A 14,238-nucleotide genomic window follows, 5' to 3' on the forward strand; every position below is an offset into this window, starting at 1 on the left:
GCAACTGCGGCTGCGCAACAGCACAAAGCGCGGGAGAGGGAGAGAGTGACCTGCCTTCTTCCTCTCCGTCCACGCACGCGCTGCGCGGGGTGCCGGTCACGTGACCGTTAGTGCCTGCCTTGGGCGGGGGAGGGGGGGAGCGGAATAGGCGATATCGCCGCACAGGCGATATCGCCGCACAGGCGGGCGCGCGCATGCGCGAGGGGTACGCGACGGGGCTGCCGCGCGGCGCGGCGCTAACGGACGCGGTGAGCTTGCCCCTCCCCCCGGGCTCTGCGGGCTGGGGGGAGGGGGGCGCCCCTCGGGCCGGGCCGGGCCGGGCCGGGCCGGGCCGGGCCGCGCCGGGCCGCGCCGCTGAGGCGCGCCGCGGCAGTGGGTGCCCTGGGCCGCGCTCCCGGAGCGGCTCGGGGTGCCGGCCCTGCCCGCGGGGCTCGGCCCTGTCGGCAGCGCGGTGGCGCCTCCGTCGTCCCTTCACAGCCGCCGGCCCGCCGTCGCGGCGCTCGTCGCCGTGCGCGGTGCCGCAAGCCCGCACGGCTTTTGCCATGAGCGGGAGCCCCTCGCGGTTTTAAACGCATTTCGTCCCGCATGGTTGCAGCCGCTGCGACCGAGGAGGGCTTGTCTGAAGACATCGTTTCTGACAGGCCCCTATCAGAAAAGCAAATTGTCTTTGCATGCCAAGTTCTCTGTTACTCCCTTTTCAGAACTCATTCCTGAACCTCATTCTTACATTGCAGTCATACAGATACAGGCATCTTGCAGCTCAACGCAGGCAGGTTCCCGTGGAGGATCTGTTTCAGCTCAGAGACTCCACCAAACTCTTGGTGACCAGGCCTGAACCCCTCAGGGTAACACTTTGTTTTCTCACATATCATCAAATGTTGTTGGGCATCTGATAATGGATAAATACTTGTGCTTGAATCTGCTGCCCAAATACTTAATATATTTAGAGGTCTTGTTCTACAACAGATAGCAATAAAACGAGCTTTTGTATGGATAACCTTGGGCAATGTCGAAAAAAAAGCATTAGGTGGTTGAAGCAGAAATGAACCACAATAGAGATTAGGGGGTCTAATGTAAACTGAACTAAAAAATGGTTTTGATCCTTATTCCAAGCCTTCGTGTGTGATTTACATAAAACATCACTGCATAAAATCTTAATGTTGCCATTTATAGCACCTGGGTTTTGAAGCATTCTTCGTGGATTTGATTAAGAAAAGGAATTTTATGTGAACAATACGTATCTTGAATGAATATTGTATAAAAAGCTGGCTACTGCATTAAAAATCATGATGGTAGCTCCAGTGCACTCTCTGAAGAGGGTTTAGGGCTCGGAGTCCTGAGTGTGCTAAAACACTTGAGAAAAGGGCTAGAACTGTGGCATGCTCCTGCCCTGAGTATTTCCCAGTAGCTAGCTTAAAGGGCCTGCACACCAAATGTAGCTGACTTTACAGTTTCCCTTTCCACATACTGGTACTTGTAGATCTCACACTCCCAGCATCTTTCTAACATAGGTAACTGTTATCTAACATAGTTCTGGATTCAGCTTCAGGAACCAGAACTTCAGGCATTGAGACTTTCCTTCTGCCTTTTGTACAGTACAGTAATGAACTTTGGCAGTCCAGAATCATGGACGCTTAAATCCTTTGCCGAAAGTTAAGAGAGTGTCAAGAGGATGGGGCCAGACTCTTCAGTGATGCCCAACAACAGAACAAGAGGCAATGGGTGCAGACTGGAACACAGTTCAATCTGAATATGAGGAAAACTTCTTCACTGTGAGGGTGACAGAGCACTGGAACAGGTTGCCCGGAGAGGTTGTGGAGTCTCCTTCTCTGGAGATACTCAAAACCTGCCTGGAGGTGGTGCTGTACAATGTGCTTTAGGTGACCCTGCTTTTGAGCAAGAGGGTTGGACTGGATGATCTGCAGAGGTCCCTTCAGCCATTCTGTGAAAGAAAAATGGTCTTATATTTTGATTCTTTCATTTCATCAATTTGGCTAGTATTGCATCTGGATGTTTCCCACACTTAGTTAACAAACAGTGATGTGGTAAATCTTTGCAAAAGGTCTGACTGTAACTATTCTTGCAGTCTTTTTAGAGCAACTAAGACTCATTTATGAATCATTTTATTTGAGGAATTGTTAGTCATATTCATCCCTTTTGGGCTGTCAGCTCTTGTTCCTCTATTTAGTGACACAGCTGTTCTTGTAGTGGCACAACGAATTTGGGAGCTGATCTGGCTGAAAAAGTCCTTTCTCAAAAAAAAAAAAAAAAATCCATCTAAGTAAGTTCCCTGATAAGGTTAATGTTAAATCGTCCCCAGCAAGCACCCCAAGAGCAGGGGTGTTACAAGAGGAAAGGAATGGCTGGGAGGTATTTGTGCTAACTTAAGCAGTGCTACTATCTAATGTGAAACATCAGCCTGAATGCTAGAGGTTCCTTCTATCTTTTTTTTGTCCCTAAAACTGTGATCTCCTAGTGAAGGTGAATGTACTCTTACAGATATGCTTAATTATCTTTTTACTTTATAATACTCGGAGCAGTCCCTGGTTTACTGAAAGCAGACTCCTAAAACAGGAAACAAAACCTGTATTTTGAACCAAAAACAATTACAGTTTACCCAAAATATTTCCAAATGTTAAAAAGTATATAACTAAGACTTTCAGGTGCAGATAAGAAGTATTTCTAGAACTGTGCTTTAATTTTAAGTTGAGATAAAGCATATTGAAACAACTGCTTTTTGTCTCCTTTTCTCCTTAGGTAATTCCAGAAGCTATGGACATACTCTTTAGAATACGAGGAGGCTTGGATCTGGCATTTCAACTTGCAACTACTGATGGTGTGTGTCTGTAAGACTATCATAGCTTTCTTAATAAAAGCATGATATTTATATAGACATTAATTAACTAGCTACAGTGTTTATTTTTTGGCATTTCACCAGATATTAAGTGCTTCTTCCTGTACCCCAAAGATGAAGTTCAAAGAGTATTATTTTTCTGTTAATCTTCCCCTTCCACTGTATTTTTTAATTTTAATTTGAAGTGAGGTTTAAATTACCGTTTTAGGCCATTTTATTTACATATTTGTACTACTAATGGAGCATAGTATTGGGATTGTTTTTCAACTTGATCTCAGAATTGACCCTAACATTCCAGGCAAACAGAGGGCAATTTGCTGAGAATAAGTTCAATTATAACAAGATTCCATTAATAATATAGTCTTGAGATTGTGGACCAGTCTCTCTAGATAAACAGACAAGATGTTACCACATGCAGTTGCATGTGGTAACAAGACCGTATGGCATTTAGAGGCTCCTCTAGTTCTGCATTCTTACAGTGAAGCGGAATTCTCTTCAGAAAATCTATTCAAGGCTATTTGTGGTCATTGAGCTCCTTATCGTAGAGACCTCTTGTGCAAGAGGAGGGCATCTGTAGCTCAACTGTTTGATCATTCTGTGTTTAGAAGAACATGTCTTTGGTAGAAACTCTGAATTCATTGCTAATAGTACCTGAAAAGAAATTTCATCTTTAACATGATGTGGTTTGGAAGTGTGGAATAGGTTGGCCTAAAGCATAGTAATCTTTTGTTGCATCCTCAGGGAACGCCCATGCCCTTGACTTTGTTTACTGAGTAGTGAATTTCAACCACAGTGAGGCAGAGTGACAGGTAATATTTAGATTGTATCAGTGCAGCATAGTATTCCACAAATGGAGAACATCTCAATATGTGAATATGGCAGACCACTTATTTGAAGACAGTCAGGTCTTCCTTTTGGAACAGATTTAGATAAGTATGTTGGATTTTGTCTTTTTTTTCCTAATACTGTAGCTTTTACAGACTTACGGAAAAGCCAACTAATGGTAAGTTGTTAAGGTGAAGAAATACCATTCAGTGTTTTGATACTGTTTATGTAGCTTGTTTTGTTCTGAGTAATGGTGGTTGATCTCCCTAATGAGAAAAACGGTGGTGGTAACATGCAAAATTCTCTGTCATATCCAGTATTGGTTCAGGTTGGTAATGGGTGCAGCTGTTACAAAGTCAAATGAAGCTCTGAAAGATAAGAATCAATACCAGGAGTAAAGGTTCAGGCTGGCCGGTGTGTGGCTTGCTTGCGGGTATATGTTGGCCAAAATTAGGTCTGCAGCTGAAGTGTAGGTCCTACTTTTCCACAAACTTTACATGCTTTAGGTTTACATACTTGGATAATGATACAAATCAGTAAGATATGACTAAGATTGAATCTTTCCAGTATTTACCCAAAAGAATAAATACAGATGTATAGAGTAGTATTTATTCAAAGATATCTACAGAAACATTTATACAGATAAGTTTGTCTGAAATTGAAGGCTTGGTTAGTAGTTACCAGTGTGAGAATCAACTACAAAGTAGGTTACACTCCTGTAATTCTTTTAGCTCTTCATATTTTGCAGAGTAAGAGAAATAGTTGACTTCGGTTCAGGCAGGTATCAAAATATATCACTTTTATTTTAAATGTATGTCTAGCAGCTATCATAACAGTGAGAGAATTTTCTGTGCTAATTATGTCCTTATTCTGTTTTAGAGGCATCAACAAAAGAGGCGTTAAAATATATTTTCAGTGATCTTGCGAACAAACTGTCTTCAGATGTTCTTGTATTACGAATTTGCCATAGTTCTGTTTATGTGTGGCCTAATAATGGTATGAACACTGTTCCTTCAGAACTGACTGATGATTCTGCTTGTAAAGAGATAATACGATTTATACAGTAAGTATATTTAAAATATATTTTTATTTGTAATACATTAATTTCATGTTACAGAAATTTCTCTTTCTATTGATACTTAGATTTGATCAAGATGATGAGATCAGACGAAAGCTTGGCAAAAAAAAGGATAAAAAGTTACAAGATACGGTACGTGTCCCACCACACTAATAAATTATAACAAGCAACATATCATTTGAAAATTACTAGATCTGCTTTCCATAACCTCTGCACAAATAGACATTACATGACTTAGGTGAATCCCTTTAAAGTCACTAAGATTCAGCATTAATGCAAAGATCCATCTATAGCAGATTAGCACATAAAAATTTCGATCTTTAACACTGTTAGCTTTTTTAAAACACAATTATTTTGTTACTGAATTGATTATATCCATCATATTCCTTCTGCATTATTGGTGCATGTGTTGTTGGAGGTGTACTTTTGGTGTCTTTATTCTTTGCAGCAGCAGATAGTCAATATAGACCTGATGTTAGAGATGACATCTTCATTAACTGCTTTGGCTCCAGTCATTGAAAGGGAAAACAAAGAACACCACTATATTAGTATGACGCTACCGGTTGATGTTGTTGTATCTGTTTCTCCAGAAGAAACTTGGGGAAAGTATGTATGATTCTGGACTTACAGCTTTTCAATTTACTTTCACTTCTGTTTTTTCCTGAAAGTACTAAAGCTATTATATTCTTAATCAATTTAATAAAGTAGCCTATAGTGTTTTACATAGAATTTGACAATATGTACTATAAAAGTTGATATATTTTCATACTAGTTAAAAGCTCCAGTAGATAGTTCTAATAATTTCCTTAATCTTTTTTTGCTATCTGTGACAAATTTTGTTTATGAAGTGTTAATATAATAGCATGCATTTTTTTGTGCTGACTAGGGAATAGGACACATTTTATTTATATGTAAAGCTTCCTGTCTTTATTTAGGATGTTACTGAATTTTCATTAGAATTCTCAGAACTTAAAAGCTTTTATTACATGTAATATCTAATAGATTTTTAACCTTTGCTTACTAAGGAATTCAGAACATTGAATTCCTGTAAATACATGTGTGTGTGAAAAGAGTGACAGAATATTTGATGGAAACTAGTGTCTTCCTCTATTTTTTCTTGGTTTTATCTTTTTAATGGGATTTGATTCTAAAGAGTACTAAATGAAGTGGATGAAATGTTAAAATATATATATATATATAAAATCTTATATGTAACTTTATTTCCATAAATGCTCAAAATGTTTGTGTTTCTGTTATGAGACCAGGATACCTGCCCTTTGGAGGGTTGACTCACTAGGGCACAGTTTCTGTGTGCAAACATGCTTGCATGAAAGCAACAAATTCATCAGATTGGCTGCAAATGTGGATATAAATATTATGTAACAGAGCTATGAGAGAAAAGATACAGCATCACTGTTGTACTTCATAAATATTCTCCCTCGTACTTTGCAGGGTACGGAATCTCCTGGTGAAAGCAATTCACAGGCAATTAACTGATATGGAAAGATGTATCATGAAATACAGGAAGGGAACATCAATTGTGGTACCAGAACAATTTCATTTCATGTTACCAGGAAAAAATCACCTTGTAACAATCTCATATCCTACGGGTATTTCGGATGATCAACTGGAAAGTTACAGAAAGGTAAAGCTTTTCATTTAGCTGAGGTAGAATAAATATTAACAGATGCAGATTTTTTTTTATTAGTAGTATAACTGAAACAGTATACTGAATATGTAAGCTTGATTTATTGAAAGAATTTTTATAAAGAGCATCGGATCTTTATAAGGTGACAATAGAGACTTTAAAACTACATAGGATGTTTTTTTAGATAGGTTTTTATCTGCAGAAGTCTTTGTCTCAGTATATGCTTATTCGTATGTCTTTAATATTATCCAAGATTTAAATTCAGTGTATATACTATTACATAGATAAATATGTAATCCTTTTCCATTGTGGTATATTTTATCATATTTTCAATTTGTCATGAAATCCTGAGTGCTGCGCCAGAGAAATTGGCATAATGTAACAGGGCTACAAAGTGGGCTCTTTTAGATCAGAGGTAAGCTTTCAAGAGGTTTGTTAGAAAGGTGAGGTCTACCAGTAAACATATGTGCTGAATATTAATATGCTAAAATCTGTTCAATTACAGCTGCAAAGCTATATGTTAAAAAATTATTATGACATTATTATTAGTTCAAAAAATGTTTCTTTTAATCCAAAATTTGAATTGTGTTTTTTATTCTAACTTGCATGTAGGAATTACATGGGTTGTTCAATCTGCTGTGTGATAGACCATATTTCAAGAGAGCAAATGCTTATCATTTTCCAGATGAACCATATAAAGATGGATATCTCAGAAATCCACATGTCCATCTGAATCCACCTGGTACAGACTCTGGTACAGTAAGTTTCAGTTGAAACATTTATGAGAAAGCACTTTTTCATTTTACTTGAGATTTGTTGCTAAAAGAAATAATTTAGATAACAGATATTCTTTTGCAAAACAAACAAACAAACAAAAACAAACCCTGAAAAACCGATGTCCTTTGAAATGACTAGAACCAAAACAATGCCATTTGACATAGAGGCACCATTTTGCTTAAAAGACCAAGTCACTTACTGCACTCTTTTTTTCTTATCTGTACAATATTCATTATCTAAATTTTTTTGGTAAAAGAATGAACACTGTTTTCAAGGTTACCTCACATATTTTTAATATGTATTTTAAAAGTTTCTCAGAACCAGGACAATAAACTAAAATGGTGAATGTGGAGATACTTAGGAAGAGTGATCATACGTGATTTACAAACCTTCCATTCTTCCAAAGATTCATAATCCTTAATTGAAAGCTGTCACCTTGCTAGAGACATAAATAAATGACTTCTCTGAAAATGGATGTGAGAGTGATTAGATTCAGCTGTATTATCTTTTTCTGTGCAGGTTTATTTAGTACATGGAATATACAGTTACCATCATTATATGCAGGATCGGATTGATGACAGTGGTTGGGGCTGTGCATACCGTTCTTTGCAGACTATCTGTTCTTGGTTCAAGCACCAAGGTTACATGGATGCATCTATACCAACACACAAAGAAATTCAACAGGTACAAACGTTTATGCCAATTAATTATACTTTATGCATATTTAATTGCTTAGAAAAGTTTGTATAGATTACGTTATTTTTTAATATAGAAATAATATATTTTTAGACTTCAAATTTGTGTTGGTATTTTTAATTCATTTCTTAAAGTGAACTGTAGTACTCCTGAATTGTGATTTTTGATAAGTTTTATTGCAGGAGTTGTGTTTCCAACTGTTTATCTATAGAAATGAAACTCATTAAAATAGTCTTCTAAATACTTCCTTGTATTAACAGTGCATTAGAAACTCAGATTATGACACATTTTCACTGTTTTTGCCACAAGAGAACAAAGAACCCAATCCATCAGACTAAAATCAGTTTTAACTCTGACTTGTCTTCAGTTACAGCTGGATTAGTCCCCAGATATTATGCATTAATTTACTGCAGGTTTTTGCAACTTTGCCAATGAGAGTAGTGGGGATTTTTGTTTTTTGAACACTTCCAATTCACATTTTCGTTTGTGAATTTTAATGAATATCTGAGTATGTTTACTTATGTTAATGATCCTGAGGAGAAACTGTAGACTTCGAGTAGCTAATATTGTATGCCCGGAAAAACACTGCATTTATCTTCATTCTTGTAAATACAGTGCTTTATATTATCCTTACTTACTGAACATTTTAGCAAAATTTGGTTGATCCATAAGAGGACTTGCATCATACCTAACAGGGATGTAACCACTTAAATAAAAATTGCAATTTCCCAAACATTTTTTAGTCCCCACCTAAACCATCTTACAGTATTTTACACATCTAGAGGAATGCATTAGCCTTCAGGACTCTTTGTAGGCTGTGTATACTGAGCAGAAAAGGCCTTTCTCTGTGATGCAGTATGTAACGTGTAAGCTTCAGAGAGCAGCAGATTTTAAAATAAACCCATACCTTCCAGGTATTTTGTTAGCCAGTTGTGGTAGCATCTTCTTCAGGGTACTTTTTATAGGGATCTGAGATATCTTGAATAGTAATGTAGGCACTTACGTCTCTGCAGTGGCTCTTGTAATGTAAATGATGCATTTAAATAATAGGCACATCAGTGCTCATCATCCTAGTTCAAGGGACATTCCAAAACAGAAGCACAGTGTCTGAATTCAGTATCTGTTTGTCTGCTTTTGACCAGTCACGTTCAAAATATATTCTGTATATTTAAGCCAACTTTGTATGTTCAGGAAAAATGGCAGAATTGTCTACTGTATGTTGTTGACTTTCTTTTCTGCTGCATGTTGGTGTTACAAAGGCACTGGTTGATGCTGGAGACAAACCAGCAGCATTTGTTGGGTCACGGCAATGGATCGGCTCTATTGAGGTACAGCTTGTTTTGAACCAACTTTTTGGAATAACATCAAAAATATTGTTTGTCAGGTAAGAATAAATATTGGTGTAATAGTTCAGTAATTATTAAAGAGACTGAATATCTTAGGGTGCTAGTTACCATTACAGTACATGGGGTAATAGGGGTAATAAACGGGACCAGGAGTCTTGTACATGACATTTTAAGGGTTCCATTTTAAGGAACAAGGGTCCCTTGTTCATAAACCCCCATTCTTGCTTTAGTGTGATGAGGAAAGTGGGAGCTGTTTGCAAATTACTGAATTTCTCCTGGGCTTCAGGCTCAAGTTTGCAGTTTCTATGAATTGCTTAATGATATGCAAAATGTGGAATTCAGCCTATTTCTCTTGCATCACAAACAATTTTTGTAACAGGCACACATACTCCAGCAGTCATAATGAATTGAATGCGCATTAGCAGTAAACGATCACTTCATCAACAGAGCTAGTCCTTGAGTTCAGAATTGAGGCAAATTGTTGAGCAGCCTGGAAATAATAGTCTCTGTTCTGATTTTGCATGGCAGATAAAACAAGGGATTTACTCTTATTCTGACAATCTGACACTTTCATACACAGTAAAGAACCCTACAATTATTTTGGGGAGGAGGAGGAGAAGAATGTTCGGTATTTATCTGAAATAAAATTACTGGACTGCTGCTCTTTGTCATCTAGATAGCTATAAGCAGGCTAACAAATATCTGAGTGTTGTGTTGATAAATACAATAATGGAATCAAGAAGAATGTTAATAGTTCAGCCTATGAGAAAATGCTAGTTGAACAAGATAGTTGTAGTTACTTAGACTGTATTCTGCTGTGGATATTCTAAAAGGACATGTTGCCATGGTGATAGTGATTCTCAGCGGTAGGAAAATAGTTTGTTTCTTCAATATTTTGTAGTTTTAAACAGCCTATTTTGAACTTTTTGTTCCAGAGCTTATATTTGCAGATGATCCACCTATTATTTATAGCAGCTGTGACAGGCCTGGTAGTGTAAAGGCTTTTATTCCTGTGCATAAGAATATAGTTTCCTTTGTAAACTAGGTGGAATTGCTCAAAGTGCAGCCATGAGGGAGCACAAATGTTTTTCAGGATTATAAAACATTGACCTCACTACCATGCTGAGAGGAGGGATGTCATGCAGCCTGATGGATCTTTTTGAACTGGCCGCTGAGCTGTCTGTGGATAGGATTTTGTCTCGGGCACAATTCCAGCTAGCACCTCATTAACTCATTATGGAAGTAGTGCTTCACAGCTGCACCAGCAATAGCAGTGCTGAATCCAGTATTGTAAATGCACCCTTTCCCAGAGTTCCAATATTATACTCTATCTGCATTTAATCCATCTGTCCAGGGATTTGGTATGGTTGAAGCAAGCACCAGGGCTTTCTTAGAGTTTTCAGAAGATTAGCCATTATATGAAGAAATATATAAACAAGTCAATAAAAATATCTGTATTTATTTCCTTGCCAGCTTCTCTCACTTCTTTTGAGAGTACTGTCAGTCTTCTTCTAAGGAGACTGTGAATCTCCCTCAGACGTGTGTCTTCATTTTCAAATCCTGGCATATGTGCACGCATGGTGTGTGTGTGCCTTTCCCTTCCATGTAGCCATATTCTCTTGACTGTTACTGGTAACCGCAGTTGAACAGGAAAGCTGGGAAATTAAACCAAGCTGAGTTCAGTGTTGCTGTGACCAGACTACTAACAATAAATCAGAAAGCTCTTTTAAAGCCAACTTAGATGCGAGTATTGCACTGCAATTGCTTGTGCAACTGAAGTGGAAACACATCTTAAGACACATCATTAACACCATTATCAGTACCTTAGTTTTGTTGCATTTCTGATGAAGTTATGTTACCTCAGACTTCCACTTGCTGACAGATGTGACTAGTCTTTTTCAGCCACTTGAAAGGAGCTACCTGGGTTTACCAGCTGTCCCCACTCTGGGAGACAAGCAGAGACACTTGATAGTGGCCACCAAAGCACCTTTTTAGCTAAGGTCACAGCACCTTCACTGGCCCAACTAGAATCTGTAAGTTGCATAAAGAACTTTTCTCCAAATTGCCCCAGGAGGTATTCATTTATTTGTTAGTTTTAACCTGCTGAAAAAATAATCTAAGCAGTTACCTTTGTAGTTAATTAGTATAACAGATAATTAGGAAATTTAGCCTCACAAGGCTGAAAAATTAATGTTGTATTTCTTACCTAGCCAAGGTTCTGAACTAGCTTTGCAGGGAAGAGAACTTGCTAACCATTTCAATACCGAAGGAACCCCAGTTATGATTGGTAAGTGTTTGATTACTGAAGAATGGCAGTGCATGTTCATGAGTTTGATAAATTTCATTTTAATCAGAATTTATTCATTTTACTGTAGAAGAGTTAATCAGAAGTCTAGCCAAGTTAAAAATCATGCTCTTCCTGAGGGAGCTTACAAAACTGTATGATTTACTCTGATATCTTCTCATTTAGTATTTTACCCAAGCTGAGTATTAAACCTGGTTTAAAAAAAAAGTCAGTCTGAATGGTATTCTTAAAAATTACCTTTAAAGTCAGAACTCCACATGACTGGAGGTTCATACAATTCCTCAAAGCTTTCCACCACAGAATAGTAGTGTCCATCTGGCTTTGAAGAGGTGGGTATTGTTCCTCATCCAAAGTCTTTTTAACACCAGAATACGTATTTTAATAATCTAAAATATCAATAACACAGGAAATACCTGTTTTAATTACTCTGATATTAATGGGAGCATTCCCAGGAGAGGCATGGTTTAGAAAACAAAGAAAAATATTTAAAACGTCAATTTTCAGCTATAATATTTTAATTTTAGTGTAGTCTTGATATTAGGCAAGTATGGAATTGACAGCATCATTCAGGTCAGGCCATTTCCATAAACAGAAGAAACTATACTGACCTAAGTTATATTCAGCTGCACGGAAGAGAGTGTGGTTTAGGAATCTCGTTTTGTTTTTTGAATGGTTGCAAACCAATGATACGGTGCCTGTGCTATTGGAAGATTTTTTTCCATTCTTCTGCTTTAGCAACTTGTTTTGGTTTACTTCATGATTTGGTTTCTAAGTAAAAAGCCCTTCCCTTTGTTATCTGGCTTTCTGTCCCTGCCCCACCAGTCATCCATGAAATACGTTATACTAATTATCAGTAAGAGTAAATGAACAAGGCAAGTTCTAATTTCCTGTGCTTAGTCAGGTTTTTTTTCAGTCAGTTTTTTTTTCTCCTTCAACAACTTGAAGTTTCCTTGGTAACACTGCAATAAAAGTCTTAATTTCAGGTTTCCTGGATAAGTTCAGTTCATGTGATCTCTAACTCACCTTAATTCATTTACCTTGAGAGGTGTGTTGTCCATGTCTGGATTTTTTTATTTTATTTTATTTTATTTTATTTTATTTTATTTTATTTTTGGAGAGGGGCAGGTGTTTTTCAGTAAGCCCCTCTGCTTTTTGCAGAATACAGTAATTCCTGTCTGGCAATCTGGAGAGTGTTGCGCTCTCAAATTACAGAGATATGAGAAGTTCAAATTCAGTATGAAATATTCTTGGCTTTATTAGCAGCCTCTCTCTCAGAACTCCAAGAATCTAGATCCAGTATTAAAAATCTTTTAATCTATGACTTCCTCTTTCCTGTAATGCTCTCCTGTGATTTTTTCTTTTTTTTTTTTCTTGTGTTCTTAATGGTATTTTTGCAATTCCTATCTATTGCATGGAGTTTTCACTCTATACCCAGAAGTAACTCCTGATGCCATCAGTTGTTTTTAAAAAAATAACATGGAAGAGCGGAGCTGTAGCCTGCACATCAAAATATCTCCTTTCCCTGTCTGCAGGAAGTGGAGTCAGAAATTACTTCTTTGCTCCTGATATTCATTGATGGAATTTAGTGGAAAACAGCAGATTCTCTTATCCAGGAATTCTGATTTCTGTTCTAATTTTAGTTCTTCTACATCCAGGAAGCTTACCAGACTCATTCCTTTTCTACATTTAAGTTTCTATAAAGAAAAAGTGAGCTAAACAGATGTTTGAAATATCCTTGACTTCATGTGGTGGAAATGCTGAGGATTTAACTTGCCATGCTGATATGGAAGAAATTTGGAAAGTAAATTCTCTAGTTGTAGTAAGTAGAGCAAAAATAAGTAAAATTTTGTAGTTTTAGTAAGATATATTGTTTAATAGTATGAAGAGTCTTACATAGTACAGTCTCAGAATCATTTTAATAACCAAGCTAGGGCAATCTGTTAATAGAAAGTATTGATGTACTTTTACTTGCATATTTAGCCAGTGTCAGTGAAAATTCTGAGCAATTTATTTTCCTCCTATTTAGGTGGAGGCGTTTTGGCTCACACAATATTAGGAGTAGCTTGGAATGAGATTACAGGACACACAAAATATTTGATTCTAGACCCACATTACACTGGAGGAGAAGATCTGCATGTTATTTTGGAAAAGGTGAGCCTTCATGCATACGCGTATATAGATAGATATAGATATAAAAAAATATGTATATACACACACACATTTTGACATTAAATAAATATAGCCAAATAGGAATGGAATCAGCTTATGGAGGAGTTGGCCTTTCTTTAACCTCTCCATTCCTTGTAGAGGAGCAGGAAAAAAAACCTTGACTCCAATTAGGATGCATGTTATATTGCCTATTGTTAAGTTTCTGAAACTTAGTGTTTTTGGAGAAGATATATTGGGTCGACAGCTATAAAAATTTGTTACAGTAGAAAGAAATGCTTTTTACTTTCTCCTGGTACTCAGTAATATATACAATAAATATGTTTGATATTTTGAATGTAAACCGTAACTGTTTAGATTAAAAAAGCAAAAGGTATTCCAATACTAGGCATTTTCAAATCAGTGTTTGAACTAAGTCTAAAGAGCAGGTATTGAAGTGTTTTGAAAATCTGGGAAAATTCTGAAGAACTGATGAGTTAATATTATTTTCATATCTAATGCTACTAAAAGGAGTGACCCAGCAGATTACCTAACAGTAGATCT

The 14,238-nt window shown here is 37.3% G+C and overlaps 2 protein-coding genes across 4 annotated transcripts in view; one reads left to right on the top strand and one right to left on the bottom strand.

Moving 5' to 3' along the window:
• The first annotated feature begins 157 nt into the window (after window positions 1–157).
• UFSP2 (UFM1 specific peptidase 2) overlaps window positions 158–14,238 on the top strand; it is a 15,918-nt gene continuing 1,837 nt past the window's right edge. The window contains exons 1-12 of one of the 2 annotated variants that reach the window (XM_062575715.1): window positions 163–248; window positions 735–845; window positions 2,758–2,836; window positions 4,559–4,742; window positions 4,823–4,889; window positions 5,206–5,363; window positions 6,210–6,402; window positions 7,018–7,164; window positions 7,702–7,866; window positions 9,138–9,262; window positions 11,435–11,511; window positions 13,556–13,680. In XM_062575715.1, coding sequence (XP_062431699.1) covers window positions 195–248; window positions 735–845; window positions 2,758–2,836; window positions 4,559–4,742; window positions 4,823–4,889; window positions 5,206–5,363; window positions 6,210–6,402; window positions 7,018–7,164; window positions 7,702–7,866; window positions 9,138–9,262; window positions 11,435–11,511; window positions 13,556–13,680 — 1,485 coding nt within the window. In that variant the 5' untranslated portion in view covers window positions 163–194. Of the gene's footprint in view, window positions 249–734; window positions 846–2,757; window positions 2,837–4,558; window positions 4,743–4,822; window positions 4,890–5,205; window positions 5,364–6,209; window positions 6,403–7,017; window positions 7,165–7,701; window positions 7,867–9,137; window positions 9,263–11,434; window positions 11,512–13,555; window positions 13,681–14,238 lie in introns of both variants that reach the window. The other variant, XM_062575716.1, reaches the window with a different exon arrangement.
• Window positions 4,800–14,238, bottom strand: part of ANKRD37 (ankyrin repeat domain 37) — a 17,292-nt gene continuing 7,853 nt past the window's right edge. For both annotated transcript variants that reach the window (XM_062575732.1, XM_062575734.1), the window contains exon 5: window positions 4,800–10,879. In XM_062575732.1, the coding sequence (XP_062431716.1) occupies window positions 10,851–10,879 (29 nt within the window). In that variant the 3' untranslated portion in view covers window positions 4,800–10,850. The remainder of the gene's footprint in view (window positions 10,880–14,238) is intronic.

This window comes from Rhea pennata, chromosome 4, assembly GCF_028389875.1.
Source record: "Rhea pennata isolate bPtePen1 chromosome 4, bPtePen1.pri, whole genome shotgun sequence".
In the NCBI taxonomy this organism is placed as follows: Eukaryota; Metazoa; Chordata; class Aves; order Rheiformes; family Rheidae; genus Rhea; species Rhea pennata.